The sequence below is a fragment of the Odocoileus virginianus genome, chromosome 2 (genome assembly GCF_023699985.2).
Source record: "Odocoileus virginianus isolate 20LAN1187 ecotype Illinois chromosome 2, Ovbor_1.2, whole genome shotgun sequence".
Lineage (NCBI taxonomy): Eukaryota > Metazoa > Chordata > Mammalia > Artiodactyla > Cervidae > Odocoileus > Odocoileus virginianus.
Genome location: NC_069675.1, coordinates 11178867 through 11196027, shown reverse-complemented (window position 1 = coordinate 11196027; position 17161 = coordinate 11178867). Strand labels below are relative to the sequence as shown.

At 58.9% G+C, this 17161-nt stretch overlaps 1 protein-coding gene across 4 annotated transcripts in view; it reads right to left on the bottom strand.

Moving 5' to 3' along the window:
- Nucleotides 1-937: 937 nt before the first annotated feature.
- RAB11FIP5 (RAB11 family interacting protein 5) overlaps nucleotides 938-17161 on the bottom strand; it is a 42862-nt gene continuing 26638 nt past the window's right edge. Inside the window, exons 2-6 of one of the 4 annotated variants that reach the window (XM_020883336.2) lie at nucleotides 15964-16400; nucleotides 15171-15870; nucleotides 7075-9081; nucleotides 3419-3608; nucleotides 938-3132 (exon numbers count right to left, since the gene is read on the bottom strand). In XM_020883336.2, coding sequence (XP_020738995.2) covers nucleotides 2929-3132; nucleotides 3419-3608; nucleotides 7075-9081; nucleotides 15171-15870; nucleotides 15964-16400 — 3538 coding nt within the window. In that variant the 3' untranslated portion in view covers nucleotides 938-2928. The remainder of the gene's footprint in view (nucleotides 3133-3418; nucleotides 3609-7074; nucleotides 9082-15170; nucleotides 15871-15963; nucleotides 16401-17161) is intronic. The other 3 variants (XM_020883337.2, XM_020883341.2, XM_020883343.2) reach the window with 3 other exon arrangements.

Below are 17161 nucleotides of genomic sequence, written 5' to 3'. Positions count from 1 at the left end.
TGCATTTATAATTATTTATGGTTTGGGGTATCTGCCTTTTCTTCTGTGAGGTCCACAGGGCAGGAGTTGTGACTTTGGGATTCATTGCCAAGTCCTCAGTGCTGAGAGGGCTCAAGCAGAGACTCAAATATCCTGTTGCTCTAAGAGTTAAAGCAGCAGGGGCTTAAGAGCCTGGCGGCCTTCTCTTCCTCTGGCCAACAGAAGAGCTCTTCTGGGTCCAATTCCAGGGCAGAAAGAGAACTGGGATGGGGAAGGGGAGTTTCAGAAATGCTTAACAACCATCAGGTACAAGGACTTTCCCTTAAGCAAGAGTACCACCAACTGTAGAGCAAGGCACCAGCAGGGATAATAAACACACTCGTGCAGAACAGACTAGCAGATTCCCAGCTGAATTATCTGGTCAGTGAGCCAGACCAGGGGAGGACTATGGGAAGGACAGAGGGAGAGCTGCCTGTTTGGCCCAAGAGGGCAGTAGAAATGTTTGGTTTTGACCTTGGGAACTTCCTTCCCCGCTGACCAACTTTGAGTCTCCTCAGGCTTATGGTGAAGTGCAGGGTTGGCTCATGCCTTCTGGACACTGCATGATCTGTAGCAGTCAGTTCCTCATCCATGTTAAACCACAAGCTCTGGAGAGTCTAGCTGGCCATGAAGAACCACTTGTATCTTGGATCTGTATCTCATCCTTCCCTACTAGACTAAATGACTTGAGAGTAGGAATCAAGTCTTGAAATCCCTCTGTATTTCCCACATTACTCAACAAGTATGGGTAACCTGGGGATGAGAAAAGACTCAGCCCAGCCCACTGGGCAACACTGTGCTGCTGCCCCTGAGGTCAGGGGCAGTATCATCTGAGAACCCCATCATCATGATCAAAGGCTGCTTTCTTCCTGAAGAAGCCTCTTCATATGCCTATCAACAGTAACACAACAGAGCCACCTACAGTATGTTAATTTTTTATTCATCATAAAGTGCTCAAAACATGAAGAACAAGCTCTTTATAAACAGGCTTACAACTAGGAAGACAAACAGCTAAAGCAGTACTGTGCCTGCTCCCTGCCCACTTCACCTGCAGCTCTCCTCCAAGTTGCGCCAAGGAGCAGAAACAGCCACAAGAACCCTGGGCTTCAACCCAAAACTGTTTTAAAGAGACCTCTGCCCTGGGCATTTTGGAAGCCCACAACCAAGGCTAAGTGGAAGACCGGGGTCAGGACTGGGACTAAATAGAACCCAGAGGAACATCGAGTGGAGAAGTAATCCCCCTCCTCCTGGTGTGACACCCTCAGTGACCCCCTAAACATGACCAAAGTCTTGAGCACCCATGGACACGCCTCATGTGTGTGATTCTTAAGGTCGATGACATGACAGGGGCTTTGGCAAGTGATTCTTAAGGTAGATGACATGACAGGGGCTTTCCCCCATGTGTGGGGCGCCTCTGCTTCATCCTGGTGGAAGGAAGACATCACCCAGACAGCACATCCCTTCCCGTGGCTTTCCAAGTGACTCCACAGGCTGTCTCATGAAGAGGTGGCCACAGAGGAGCTCTCACATTTTCAGTGGGCCAGAAGTATCCCCCTTCAGCACCTTCTCACCCCACAGTGTTTGCTAAGGCAGAGTGCCCCCAGCCACCAAAGATTTCCCTGCAGATGCCATGGGGAAGTCTGTCATGTCTTCTGCAAGCAAACCAGAGGCTGTGTCAAAGGGTAGACACTTTGTTTCAAAGTGCACTGCAGTGAAGCCAGGCAAGGACATGGGGCAGAAGGGACAGGCTGGTCAGCAGCTAGTGGATGAATGGTAGGGCAGGAGAGGCTTTTTCCTAAGTTTATAGGCAGGGTGGGACCTCCCATTTCCAGAATGTGGTTTTTATCCTAAGACCCTCCTCAACTGGGGAGGTGGAGGAGATGGCAAGGGGGTTGAGGGAGCAGCAGCAGCTTGGCCAGACCCTTAGCTGGAATCAATTCTACGGCAAGGGGCAGAGCGTGCAGCAGCACTGCCCTACCCTCCTTTCCCACTCCCAGGCTCCCAAGAGATCCAACCCCATGTGCTCAACAGGAGGAAAGGGGAACACCAATTAGGGGGAGAGGTCTACATCCAGAGGCTTTTGACCCCACCCACAAAAGGCACATTTTAATTGGTTTCCAAAAGTTCAAACCCTGCACTAGCAGGGTTTTGGTATCAAGACAGGCAACGAGAACAGAGCTGGAGGCTTGATCCCCAAACATAAGCAACCCAAAGCCTGGAGATGAGTGAGGAGGCTCTTTCCCAACTCTGGCCCCAGCTCTCCACACATTCACACGTGACACTCACTCGATGCAAAAGTCAGAAGAGGAGGGCGGGGAGTGGCCTCCGTCTTCTCCCTCCATCCATGCTGCACTCGCTCATGAAACAAGCAGACTTGGACATGGCAGAGAAAGACTAGACCATGAGGCTCCCTGCTCCCTGGGGAATGGATGTGAGGCTGTAGAGTAGGTACCCTGGTTGCCCACAACTCACAGACAACTGGGCAGCTTGGTCCCTGCCACAGCCCCAATAATACTAGGAGCCCTCCATAGGCTGGAGGGAGGTGGAGAGGACAAGGGTTTAGCTGTGGAAGAAATGGGGTAATAAAGCATGTCCCAGGTACCACATCAAATTGGAGCTCACCCTGGTTTCATCTTGAGGGCTAAATTCTTTGCCGATTCCCTGGAGCCCCCATAGCTAAGGGGTATGAAAACAGGCAGGTGGGAAAGACCCAGAGCTCCCAAAGACACACAGGTCGTCCACAGTACTTGACGGTGCCAATGGGAGTCCACACGGCCCCCTTTCCAGCAGCCCCAGCTGAGGGAGGAGACGGGGCAACAGGGTGGGACTTAGTTCAGCGGGAGGGAGGGAGGGAGTAGCCCTGTGGGACCGCAGGTCTGTGCCAACCCTCCGGGAATGGGGGTGAAGGGGCTACTTGGGGGGGGCGGGGGGGATCTGCAGCAGCGTAGGCGAGCTCTCCATGATCCGCACCAGCAGCCGGTCGATGTAGCTCTCCAGCTCCTGCACGTGCTCGTCCCGCTGGCTCAGCTCCCGCTCCCGCTGCAGGAGCAGGCCGATGAGCTCGTCGTGGGTCAGGTGGTAGTATTTGGCCGACTGGTCCAGCACACCGGAGTCCTGAGGCCAGACGGAGGGAGTGTGGGCAGAACAGCCTCGGTGCCACCCGCCTCCCCACCCACAGCCCCGTTTCCCAACCCCGGCCCTCGGAGCTGCCTCTGTCCCCAACGCCAGGGACAGCCTAACTGGCTTCAAGGCTCTGGCCAAGTGGGGCCAGGGGCCAGGCCTGCTTCTTGCTCCAGCCTGCCTGGCACGCCTCCCCCGCCCCCAAACCTCGAGACGCCTGGCATCTCTTCAGAGCGCCACACGTCTGGTCTGAAACCCCAGGCACCCTGCTGGACCTCACCTTCAGCCTCTTGGCGTCTGCAGTCTGGCCAACCTGGGGGGCTGGCGCCACAGGCTGAATGCTGCCGGAGGTGACTGTCTTGAGCTTCTCCAGCCCGCTGCTCAAGGCCGTGCTCAGACTGGAGCGTGACTGCTTCCGGTCAGGGCTCCCCTCCGCGGGGGCAGTGCTGAGGGGCTTCACAGGGTGGGGACTGTGAAGACAGGCGGCAGTGGCGTTACGGGGAGCACACGTGGCACAAGGAAGAAGGGGCCACCTCCTCTGTGGGGCCTGCAGGGCTCGCCACAGGCGGCCCCTGGCCCTCACTGCTCTCCGCCTCCCACACCCGCCCCTCCCCACCCCCCTCCCTCGGACCCCTCCCTCTTCAGAGACAGCCCAGGCGGTCCTACAGACTTCTTTGGACCTAATCCCAGTCTTTAGTCTTTAATCCCAGAACCCCCACCCACCCAACTCCCTGCTCCTTCCTCTTCTCTATTGCAACTTTTTCCCAGGAAGGGGGATTCCCAGCATGTAGCTCTTTTAGTGCTAGAACCGGAAAGGCCAGGCAAACCTGTGGTGCTGGGTCACTGGCCTACCTCACTCTACCAGTTGCTGGCTACCAGCATTTCTACAGGCCTGAGAAACACCCCCTCGAGCTTGTCTGAGCTTGTCTTGTCTAGCCATCCCCCTCAGTCATCTCCACCTCCTCTTCCTTCTCACCAGCCTCTCCAGAGCATGCGGACTGCATCCTCTCTGTAAATTCCCACCTTTCGTCGACTCCTAACCCGTGAGGACAGTGGCCCCCACTGGTCTGTCACAGGCGTCCCTGCTGAGGCCGCCGAGCCCTCAGCTCTCTCTCACTGACCTGTGGCCCTCCCCTCGCACCGCTCACTTACTCTTCCTTTGGGCTGCTCCTTCTCTCTGGTTGGAAACCCAAAACCTATGTCTGGTTTCCAGACACCTGACACCTTTCCAGTCTCAGTTGAGGGCCTGCCTCTCGGCTCTGTCCCCAACCCCTGCTCTCCATCTCCAGCCCAGACTTCAGCCCTGAGCTCTAGACCTCTGTAGACCGTTGCAGACTGGCTCCTTCAGGGTCCACACTCGCCTCCAGCCTGGCTGCCCTTTCCTGTGCTCCCCGGCAGAGAGTTATCAGGCACCATTAGCTTCTTATGGCTCCAACCAGAAACCTAGGAAGCCTGCTGAACGCCCTCCTTCCGCTTCAGCCTTGACAAACATCAGGCTCTGCTGCCTTCTCCCACACTATCCCCTCCCCTCCAAGCCAGCACTGGGTAAGCCTTTTTCCAGCCACACCCAAGTGCCCACCTCCAACCGCTCCCCCACCCGCTGTGGATGACGGTCTCCCTCCCCAGCAGCTCCCTATCAAAGTGTGTGTGTGCCAAGTCGCTTCAGTCTGATTCTTTGTGACCCCATGGACTGGAGCCCACCAGGCTCCTGTGTCCACGGGATTCTCCGGGAAAGAACACTGGAGTGGGTTCCCATGGCCTTCTCCAGGGGATCTTCCCAGCCCAGGGATTGAACCCCGGTCTCCTGCAGTCCTGCACTGCAGGCCGATTCTCTACCACTGAGCCACCAGAGAAGCCCCTATCAAAGTAAGAAAACACACTCTCCACCACAAACGAGCCCCAGCTGTCCTCCTGCCCCTGCTCACTCTGTCACTCCAGCCAGAGGAAAACGTGCTCTCTGTCCCCTTCAGGTTCTTACAAAAGCTGTTCCTCTGTCTGGAACACTGTCCCTCTGCCTGATGGCCTGCTAACGCCTGTTCATATTTCAAGGCTGTGCAAGGTCCATTTCTTCCAGGAAACCTTCCTGATCCCCCCCCATGCTTACTGGGGTGACCCTCCTCAGAGATTCCCCAGCTCCCGGTACCTGTCACAGGTACCCAAAGTGCAGGCACTAGTCTCCAAATCGACTCACCTGCCTCTAGAGCAACTCTCAAACTTTTCACTTACTTCACAGAGGATGTGGACTATTCAGTGGGAGGAAGCAAAATGGCTTAGTCCAAGGCCCTGACTACACTGAAGGGAGGCCCACCCAGCCCCAGAGAAGCCAGCTCTGGCACTCAGGACAGGGCTGCAGATTCAGTGTCAACCCAGGAGGAGAGGCAGAGAGCCCAGGCGGGGGCAGACAGTAGGGAAAAGAACACATCCAGCCCGTCCTGCCCATGTAGGCGTTCACATGAGGAGGAGGATGTAAAGGCAGCCCTCAGGCCAGCGGGCGGCTGTGCCAAGGGAGGGGAGGAATACAGTGGGGCAGAGAAACACCCTGAATGGGGGCTTGGAGTCCCGAGCCCTCGGTCTGCTTGTCCGCTACGTCTGAGCAACCCTGGACCCCACAGTTCTCACAGACTTCATTTCCTAATCTGAGAAATGGGACAGCTTTACTTGGCCCATTCACATCATGATGTAAGGAACATGCCAAGTACAGACATGATGCCAACTCTGAAGAGAATAAAACTTCCAGAAAGTGGTGAGTATAATTAGAAGTGGTACTGGAATGTGGCAGCGCCAGCTGAGGATGCTGTCATCAGAGCAAGGAAGCTGTAATCACCTCCTCTCTCCCACCTCTGGGACCAGCATCACCACCTCTCACCGGAACACCATCGGGAGCAGCCCAGACTCCTTCCCACCCACCTCTCAGCAGTAGGCACTGGCCTCTGGGGCCTCCCCTCCCTGGCTCACTTCTGTCTTCAGTCTGGATTGGGAACTCCTGGGGAATACAGCAGGAGTAGTGTCTTTCATCTCTGTTCAGTGGCAGACACTCAGTGGACACTCAGTGAATGTGGATGACCAAAGGTATGAGCTGGTGGGCTGGGGGCCTCCCAGAGGCCAGAGCTAGAGCCTGTGCCCCTGCTACCCACCCCTACCTCTTCACTCAGCTCTCCCAGAGTCCTAGACTCCCTCTGAATTTTGCTGCACCATTCCCTACAGTGACCTATCTCTGCAGGACTCAGCTCTGGTCACCCCTCTGCAGGCACCTGGTGAGGTCCCGACTTCGTAAGTCTCCCAGACAGACCAATGCCACAGTGACCACAGCCTCAGAGGCATCCACTGCCTCTTAGCACAGTCCTAAGCACACTGGGACCACCCCATGACAGGCACAAATGCAAACCAATGAGGCACCTGGGGAGTCAGAAAAAAGCAAACCTTTTTTCTGGGGGTCATACACAGGGAGCATCTTAGATTTTCTTTTGTCCTCTAAAGGTATTTTGGCTCTCCTGTCTGACCCCAGTACCAGCCCCTCCCCTCTAGTCTGCCTTCACAACCTACTCCCCCAGGCCTGCCTTGGAGGACACAGCCCCCATCTGACAAGCTGAACTGCCCCAGCTTCCCTTGGGCTGAGAACCTAAGCTCTCATCTCGGCTCCCCTGCGGGCCCATATCATTCTCCCCATTCCATGCCTCCCCTCTTCACCTTATCGTCATCATCCCCCAACTCCTGACCTATGGGGGGCACCTGATGGCCCAAGGTGCCAAGAGGAAGCAGCCTCTGAGCCAGCACCATGGAAGGCTCGTGTCTCCAGAGCTCTGGGGTGAAGGAACCCCTCACCTAGCCCCGAAGGGGCTGAGGCGGGAATGTGAACACCTCCGGCCTTGGGCCGCTCTGCCCTAGCCCACCCCGACCCCCTTTCCTCCTGGAGAGTGTTTTCCGGTGGCTGCTCACCTGGCACTGGGCTGTGGCTCCTCAGCTGGTCGTGTCTCCTCAGCTGGTCGTGTCTCCAAGGGCAGAAGCGCAAGCGGGGAGGCTGGGGTGCCTGCAGCGTGGTCCTCCCCAAGTGGGGTGGGGGAGCTCCCAGTGGGGGAGGCTGGCTCCCCGGGGTGTAGGGAGGAAGAGGTCAAGGTCCAGGCTCCAGGCAGGGGAGAACACGGAGGGCTGGGGCCCCCGTGGCGGCGGCTGGCCCCGGGTGGGAGAGAGGGTGGTGGGAAGGCAGGTTCTGGGGGGGTGGGCAGCTCTTCTGGACCAGAGCGGATGGAAGATTCCCTGGACCCTGGAGGGGATGTGGATGGGAGGCTGGGGGGATCCTGGCTCCCCTGAGACGTGAAGGGGTTCAAGGCATCCTCCTCTGAGAGCCATAAGTCAGCCTGTCGGTGGCTGCCTGACGGGAGCCCAGGCCCCTCTCCTACTGGATCCTGGCTCTGGGCCTCAGGGTCTTCTCTCTTTGGAGTCTCCCACATCTGCTGACTCTGAAGAGCCAAGCTCTCTGAGTAATGGGGTGTGGGGGCAGGGCCCTGAGGGCAGCTGGCGGGCACAGAGAGGCAGGGCCCGGACACCACGGGAGGGCTGGCATCCTCTGCTAGATCTTCTGGGCCTGGCCCACCCTGCGCGGCTCCAGAGGAATGGCTGTCAGACTCCAGCTCGGGCTTCTGGGCCTCCTCCCCCGGCTCGGCCTCCTGGGGACCAGCGACGGGTGCACTTGGGACGACATCTTCTTCTCCCGTCTCTGACCCCCTGCGACTCAGCCCCCCTACCGCCTCCTCCTCCTCCACCGCCTCTGCCTTCTTCTCTTCCTCCGCTGCCGCCGCCTCCTTCTCCTGGGAATCTGAGGGGGTGAAGAGACGCGGTGGCTTGGGAGGCGGTGTCTGGGGCTGCAGCCCCTGGTCTAACTCCCACTCGGGCTTGGGCTCTGAGTCTGGCTCCAGGGGGGGCAGCCCCCCGCTCCTCTGGGGGCTCACAGGTTCTGGTGGCCGTGGCTGCATCTGGGGAGGAGGAGGCAGCTCATCAGAAGACCCTCCCTGCAGGACCGGTGAGGTAGTCTCCGCCGCAGGAGAAACGGTGACCACATCCCACGGCCAGGAGTCGTCCACGGTATCGAGCTCGTGGAAGGGCTGGCTTCCACCTCGGCAGGTCGCCTCGTCCTGGTGGGCCTCAGGGGCGCCGTCTCGGCCAGGCAGCCTCTCCCACACGCTGATCACTTCTGGGGAGCTAAAGAGAGATGTCGCGCTGTCTGCCGGACTCTGCCCTGCTTCCCCTCCTGGGGCTGGCAACTCCCTGTCTGCTCCGGAGGCTGAGGCTCCCAGGTACAGCTGGGCTGACGAGGGGGGCAGACAGGCCCCTTCTGACCCAAGGGGCTGTGGGTCAGCCACACTCGTGCTCGGACAGTCCAGTCCCAAGTCCAGAGGAACTCTGGGCTCCGGCCACATGCTGCTCCCACCTCTTTCTCCTCCCCCAGGGTCCCCCTGGGGCTCAGCTGCCTTCATTGTCATGGCCCCGGGGCCTGGGTCTTGCAGCCCAATCGTCTCCAGCCCCGCTCCTGGTGGGGCCAGGATCTCACTCCTGGCCTCTGGACGCAGCCTGCTGGCAGCAAAGATGTTGAAGGTGTCGTCCCACTCAGGCGGGGCTTTCCCAGGGGAGGCCAGGGGGGTGGGGTTGGCCCTCGAGGCACTGGGGAGAGAGGGAGCAGGTGAAGGAGAGTTTAGTGCTATGTCGGCTATGAGTTCCTCGAAGAAAGGGTTGCTCTGCAGGGAGGTGAGGAACGGGTTGGTGAGACCCGAGAGTCCAGACGGGGTGGCCTCGGGGGTGGCGGCGGCAGCGGCAGCGGCAGGGGAGGAGGCTGCACAAAGGTTAGTGCTTAGCAGGGGAGCAGTGGGGGGGGCCGGAGCACAGGGGGAGCAGGGGTGGTGGTGAGGCAGCGCAGCCAGGTCAGATTCTACCTGAGGAGACACGTCCAGGCTGTGGAGGGAGACAAAACCGTGAGCCTCCTGGTTAATGCCAAGACTGCAGAGGCCCCTGCTGAGCCCCATGGCCTGCCCCCCACCTGCCTGGGGACGAGGGGCCACAGCGCTGCACGCTGGGCCCAGGGGCGCGGGCCCGGGGACAGAGGGAAGCCCCGGCATGTACATGATGGGGCAGCCCCCCAGGACGAAGATGCTGGACAGAGCTCCTCTGATCCTCACAGCAACCCCGAGGAGCAGAACTCCCATTTTACAGGTGGGATCCCAGCTATGAGCCCACGCTGACAACTACTCAATGCGAGACTGCCATCTGAAGAACCAACTAGAAAGCACTTTACATCTCTTTATGGACTGAGAAAAGAAAACACTGGCTGGTTGGGACAGGATAGACAAACCAGAGAAAACCCAGGCGCAGGTACGTGGCTGGACGAAGTCAGGATTAACAGCACCCAGCCGATGCCTGACCTTCTGCCCCTGAAACAGCCTGGGTCCTCCTGAGCCCTGGCGGAAATGGAAGGTGACGATGGGGCTGTTATCAGACACAACACGGTATCAACCAGACAGAACCTTCTGCTGTGGCCTTCTCACTTCTGGGAGGGGTACCATAACCAGCCAAAGAGGATGAGACACTGCTGAGGATGTCTGCTGCCAGGCGTCCACCTGGCCCGGCACCCAGCAGGCAGCCTCTCACCAAGGACACTGGCGGGTCAGACTTGGAAGTGACCCCACGGAGGAGATCAAGGCTGGGAGGTGGCAGCAACAGCAACTCCAGATGTCACCAGGGGCCTCCTGGAGTCCCCCACACAGATCCCTGGCTCCCCTGGGAAATCCACTCCCTGCTGATACACTTACATTAACCAAGACACTTGCTGGCCTTCAGATGCCCCCTCCGGGGTCTCCTTGCGGGGAGCACTTATGCCTTATCTACGGCACGCAGCTGACTTGAGGGGAATGGGAAGGGACAGACTCTAAAATGAGAGCTCTCGGCTTCTCTGGGACACAGAAGGCCAGAACGACAGCACAGGGAAAGGGGGGCCTGACACCCCCATTTTCAGCAGTCTGACAATGCCTTGCAGCTCAGCCCACCTGTCAGACCCAGACCTCAGTGGCCTCGCCTGCTATTTTGAGTGCCATCTTCCATCCCCCCAAGCCTTAAGACGCCCATTCCACGATCCCTGCCACCCAGATGGAAACATCCTGAAGAGCTCCTGTATATCCATCTTCTCCACTCAAGCAGCTCCTTCCCACGGGGAAATGCTGGGGGCGAACTCTGAGGTCACAGAGGCCAGGCTTCAACAGTCAGGCCATGAGGAAGGATGGGGTAGGAGAGGCACGTACAGAAAGGGGCCCAGAAGTCTGGAGCCAGGACTCTTCTGGGGAGCCAGGGCCCAGCTGGAGGCAGTCCCGTGGAGCTGGGCAGAGGTCGGGCCAGCTCGTCTGCAGACACAGGGGCAGGTGATGGGAAGGAGGCCAGTTCAGCCAGCAGCACAGGAGGGCCTCCCAGACAGGCTGGAGTCTATCAGCCAAGTCTCAAAGGCAGGACACAGTCAAACCCCAAGCCCTGGGCTTCTCTTAAGAATCCAGCTTCCAGAGACTCTCCTGAGCCTGTTTTTGCCTTGTAATAACTCCCAGCAGGTGGGGAGGAAAGGGTTGGGGGTGGCATAAAAAGTCCTGTCTTCTCCCACCCCACCTGGGCTTTCCAGAACAGCTCTGCCTCTACGGTCAAGACATGGTAAAGACACTGAAAGAAGGAGGATCCTGGGCCCAGAGTTCCCCTCTCCCTTCCTCCAGAAATGTCTACCTTAGGGGCCAAGAGAGCAAAGTACCACCACCAGGTGGTCAAGACCCTGCCCTCAGTCCACCCCCACCATCGGATTAGCAACCCTGCTGCGGGACTCGGCCCCCAGGAACAGGGCTGAGAGAAGCTGAGCCATCTCTTACAAGTGCCCTTGATGACAAGTGGACAGAGGGGTCTGACGGAAGCAGCTCCATCAAACATTAAACGGCCCCAAGCTTCACTCCACATCCCTCGGCCCCGGCCTGGCCCCACTCACCCGTGCAGTCTTGCAGCAATCTGGTGGACTGTCAGAACCACAGGGCAGGAGAGGGCAGGGGAAGAGCTGGGAGCCCCAGGCTTGGCTGGAAACCCTCCCTCCACGGGCTCCCCAGAGGGGCTCACGAGCCCGTTGGTATGGAACCCGCAAATGGCTCTCCCTAGAGGAAGGAGCTCCAGGTACAACGCTGAGCTAGCAGCCTCCCCAGAGCCAGCACTTCACCAGTTCATCCCTCTCACCCAGTCACACGTCCTCCCTGCCCTCATGCCTCCCCTTGCTCCACACCAGGTGCACATTCTGAAAGTTCTCACTCTAAAAAGTCCCCTCCCTGGAATTCCTTTGCGGTCCAGTGGTTAGGACTCCACGCTTTTGCTGCGGAGGGCCCAGGTTCAATCTAGTCAGGGAACTAAGATCCCCCAAGTTGCGCAGCCTGGCCAAAAACAAAAACAACGCCCCTCCCTACCACTGCATCTGACACAGATCAGACACGTTGCCGTGTGGGGCTGTGGTTGCAGGGTATGCTCTGAGGACAGGGCCCACTGTGCCAGCCCCGCACACTGCTGCCCTGCTCCTCCCGCCCCCACCGAGCACCGAGGTGTCAACATATCCTGTCTCATCCTCTCCAGGACCAAAAGCTGGGGAAAGGAATCAGAAGTCCAAGGGTCTCTGCCCCTCCAGCCTGAGAGAATAAAACTTCAGGGCCTTAGTGTTGCTTCAGCAACCTTACAGCAATTGGATGAACCCAACACTTAACATAGCAATCGTCTGCTCACTCTGACAGGCCCCCTCTTACACAGCCGCCGCTGGGTGACTCGCTACAGCGTGAGGAGGACGCCTCTGCAGCTGGGGCCAGGCTGCACCGGTGGACAGCTCTCCCTCAAACTGAGACGAGCTGTGTGTCCTTGCTATTTCCATGCACCGGTCCCAAGGGGCATGGAGATCCACAAAGGCTCTCCCCCAGACACTCCCTGAAAAGGCCAAAGCCAGCCTTTCAGGCATTCCCACCCCAGCCAACATGCCTTCAGGCAGCGCCCCCACGACCCATCTCCTGGCATCTGTCTAATAGGTACCCTGATGTCCAGGAAACGTGACAAGACACCCTATCCCTTCACTGGGCCTGTATGCTGCAAGCAGGGACACCGTAAGAGTTATCTTCCAAACCAGAATATTTTTGATACAGTAAAGGGGACGATGCCAGGAAAACAGGCACAAACAGGACTTAGGGCCACACTGCCTCTAAGTCACTGGCACACACCACAGTCACACGTTTTCACCGAGAATGCCCCTGAGACCCCAGGTTCTCTCAGCAGCCAGCGCACACTCCAGGTTCATAGAGACCTCGCTGTTCACACCTGGTGAGGGGCTGGGGGTGATGCAGAGACTAAAGACCACCACAATACACATGCCTCTAGGCTGGACCATGAGTACCCTCAATTTAAAAAAAAAGTTTTCATATAACACCTGATCTGCCACTGTGCACAGAGATCCATGGTCAGTGTGAAGTGAGGGGCCGGGCCTGAGGGGCCCTAGGAGGCCACTCTAAGAGGATCAGGGACAGAACGGGGCAGACGCAGGAACCACTTGTTTTGGCACTGGTGGGTTTTACACACACGGTCATGACGATCCTAAACACACACTAAAGCAGCCTGTGCTGCAGCCCAGGGTGAATGGCCCACAACAGGGCTGGTAAGCAGGGCCTAGCCCAGTGGCCCAGATCTCAACCACCCACTCCCCCCGACACACGCACACACACACACACACGCGGGTGGGGGCTAGTGTGACAGTCACGGGACCTGGCAGACGAGGGGCAGGGCAGGGCGGCAGGAGGACCACCTTCCTGGCCTCTCGTGCTCTGGCTCCTTCCTCAACATCAACAGCTTTTCTCTGGACACCTGGCACAGCGCATCCTGCCTCCGGCCTCTCCGGGGGCTCAGTGCCGAGTGGGAGCACTAGAGGGCGCCGCTGCCCTGCCTGGTGAGGAACACCCCACACCTCAATGGTCGCCCGGGGCAGAGGCACCCAAACCTCTGGGCCTGCAGACAGGCTCTCCTGGGGGTCTCGCGGCCACACTCAGTCACTCCAGTTCTAGGTGTCCAACTTACGGCTTCCTGCCACCAGTTCTTCCTGCTCACCTCTTATTCTCTCCTCAGTAGCCCCAAGCCCTCTGAGCAGACACCAAAGGTGGTTTCTCCCAGGCCAGCCCCCCTCCTCCGAGGCACACTGGGCCAGGGACACTGACAAGGCTCAAAGTCCAGGTCACGCCCATCCCACCTGCCTGGACGCACACTGTCAGCACTCGGGCCCCAGGCAGGGCAGGAAGCCCCATCCGCCCTCCAGCCTGCAGAGCATGAGCTTGGAATTCAACCCCAGGAGAACAAAAACCTCGGCTTCCTTATGATCATCAGTCATCCAACTTCTCCTGCCTCTGAAAGGCCATCAGAAGACACGGAGAAACTGAAGGAAAACAGTAAGCAGCAGCAAGGACCACCCCACATCACTCAGTCCCGGCTTGCAGAGCGCTGAGCCCAACGCCCAGCACTTGCCTAAAAACTGCCTTACAGACAAATGTCCCCTCATCCATCCTGCCCTGGAAAAGGCCCAGAGACATCCCGTGGACAGCAGCACTGGCCTGTGGTCTGTGCCCCTCCCTCCACAATACCATCTACAGTCTCTTAGTGGTCACGGGGCCACTGGCTCAGCCTGGGCATCTGAGAAAGGCCCACCCGCTCCTTCCCCTAGGCAGCAGGCAGCCAGCAGTTCCCCGGGCTCCGGTGAGTAGGGCTGCTCCTAAGTAGGGGAAACATCACCCAGAGACTGATGGCCCCACATACTCATCTCTGAGGCTGTAGAGAGAGCTGCGAGATGGTCAGAGCTCGAAGCTAAAAGGCCCTGCATCTCTCTCCCTGCTCCCCTGAGCACACTCAGAATTTCACAGGGAAAGAGAAGAACCGGGACTTCAGGAGTCCACGCCTCCCTGCTGGGGAAGAGGCTCAGGGTCCTTCCCTCCACCCTACCTTTTAGCCCTTTACCACTGTGCCCAATCTCCCCCCTCCACCTCTGGCCACATATCCACTGACGGGGACGGGCGGCCTTGCTGAGAGAACAGTAACAGCCGCCCTGCCACACTGGGTGAGGCTGTCGCAGAGGCACCTGTCCAGGGCTGACCCCCAGCCCTTGGGAGGGCGGGACACCTGCTCCCGGTCGAAGCCCAGAGCCCCTCCCTGAGCCCCGCTGGACAACCCAGCAACCTCCACCAGCTCCAACTTAGGAGGAAGCCAAAGGACTAAGGTGGGGGCTGGGGGCTCTGTCCCAGGCCTAGGCTGAAGGACTGCATTCTTCTCCTGGGTGGGACTCAGCATATTCAAAACAGAGCAGCTACCATCAGCACGTGCCCTACCCCAGGACCAAGAGACACCAGAGGGGGCCAGGGCCCCAAGAGTCTCCAAAGACACGGAATAGGTCACAGGTTTCAGGGGAGCTGCCCACAGCCTCTGGCCAAGCCCTGGGAGCAACCAGGGTGAGTATATGGGGGAGGACTGGGCACATCCATTACTCAACTCCCATCCCTCAGAGAGAGCAGAGAGCCAGCTGGGAGAGCTGGTGGGAAGTCATCTAGCTTCAGACAGGGTGGGGAAGCCTCAAGTGAGTCCTCAGTCCCTGCCTCTCTACCTGGCAAAGCTTCATGACCTTGAGGCCAGCAGGCAAGAGGTAGAGGTTGGGAAGCAAACAATTCCTACAAATGGCCTTCCCTGCTTCTGTCCTCTTCCTCCCCCTCCTCAGAGGATAGATGTGCCAACTCAGGAAGTGAGGCCGGCAGGGCCCAAGAGCACCATGCCCTTCAACTCACCTGTGTCCATGTGCAGACAACAAGCCTTGGCTTAGAGAGACAGGGTTCCCCCGCTTAACCATGCAAAGCCAGAGCCCAGCAGCCTGCCCCCGGGCCCCATCTGTGCCATCCTCCCTGCCCCGGGGTTCAGTGCAGACACCCCAGAATCTTTCCCAGGGACCAAAACTGGTCTTGCCAAGGACGTACCTGGGTTTCTGGGATGGTTCCTTGGCTTCTCTCAAGCCAAACCAGCTACTTTTGGCCTTTTCCTCCCCACTGGATGAGTGATGGGGGGAGGCTCCCAGAGTGGGGCCCCCCTTCTCCCCCAGAGAGCCTCGGCGCCCCATCTCACTCCGACTCAGCCCCTGGTGGTGATGGTGGAAAAGGCCCATCCGGGGCTTCCGCTCCTCCTTCCGAGCTCCCTCTTTCTCCACCGCAGCCTCAGAGGAGGCCACCATGGGGGTGGCGACCTGCACCGGCCTCCCCTCTGAGGGCCGGGCCCCCTCCTCCTCTCCAGAGCGGCGGGCCCCTGCGGCCAACACTCTGGCCTGTGAGCTCAGCTCCTCCTGTCCAGGCGCTGCCTCAGAGATGCTGGGGCGGCGGCTGCCTCGGGCCCAGGAGTCGTCCGCAGACCGTGGCCCCTCCTCGGAGGGCCGGGAAGAGCCAGCGTGCAGGGAGCTGGAGGGTGGAAACGGGCCCGAGATGGAACTGCGATGCCGTGGGGGCGCCGGGGGCTCCTCGTTGTATATGTGGCTCCCGTTGACACAGAGAGAGGAGCGCGAGGCCCCGTCGAGATGGCCCTGAAGGTCAAGAAGAGCCCGGGGAGGCGCCGCCCGCATCTGGCTGGCCTCGTCACTGTAGGTCCGTTTGTGGGTGAGCAACTTGGGGGACTGTGCAGAGTCCCGGCCTGGAAAGGAAGCACATGTGGAGTGAGATGCCTGCTCCCCCCGGCCTCCCCTACAGCCGAGGGGCCAGCCCGCCCCCCACTCCCCTCGCTCACCCCCTTCTGAGGACAGCCAGCTGCTGCGGCTGGGCGAGCGGGTGAGCAGCTCGGCGCCGGGGCCCTGGTAGGCCAGGCTCCCGCTGGCCGAGGACAGAGTGCTGTCCGAGCCCAGCGAGGTGTTGGACTGGGTCAACGAGGACTTGCGCAGCTTGTTGCGGAGGAAGAAGCCTTTGGCTTTGCCCATCTTGCCCAGGCTGCCCAGCTCGGGGTCTTCCAGGGCGCTGCTGGGGAGGATGGCAGAGGCAGACTCCAGGTCATACTTCTTCTTGCCTTTCATCTTGTCCTTGATCTTACTGAAGGGGGACCGTGGCTTGTCCTTCACAGACAGGTCGAACATGCTGGCGCTGAGGTTGTTGCGCGTGAACTGGATGGTCACCTGGATCTCCCCGCGCTCCTTCTCCTTCTTGCCCGCCTTCGAGTGCAGCTTGTACCACCTGTGAGAAAGAAGGGGGTGTCGGGGCTTCGCTCACAGGGACCTCCCAGAGCCCCTCCCCGCCCTGGGGGTCATGACAGCCACCTCCACAGGCTCCCACAGGCCTGGGAGGATCCCTTACAACTCCAAGCCCCAGGTACGGACACAACTACCGCATTTTCCCCTGTCTGCATCATCTCCTCTGACTGGTCACAGCCTAAGCTCTGCTCTGAGCCACCAGTGAGTCCTGGAAAGAACAGCTCTCCCCGAAGCCCAGGGCCAGGAAGGCTAGTGCATAAACACACACACACACACCACTCACTCCCTCACTCACCCAAAGCCCTGCCAGGTACGCCTCTGCAAGATGGAGAAGCAGACAAGACGGCATAAAGAGGCCGTAAGCAAGAGGCCCAGGGAAGGAAAGAGCACTCACTCATCTGGAGGCACCGATCATGCCTTACAAAGGGATGCGGAGGGCGGTGGTTCTCACCTCCCCTCCATGCCCAGCTCACAACAGGCCTGAGATTTTACAGATCAGGAGGTCAAAGCTCCGTGGTGAGGTAACTCAGCCAAGAACAAGCAGCCAGGAAGGAGACTGTAATTAATAACAATGTACTGCTACTGGCTCACCAATCATACACATACCACACTAATGTTAATACAGATGTTAGTAACAGAGGATACTACAGCAGGAGCGGGGGTGGGGGTATATACAGGAGCTCTGTGTACTTTCCTAAAACCACTCTAAAAATAAACTCCTTTAATTAAAAAAAGCAGACACAG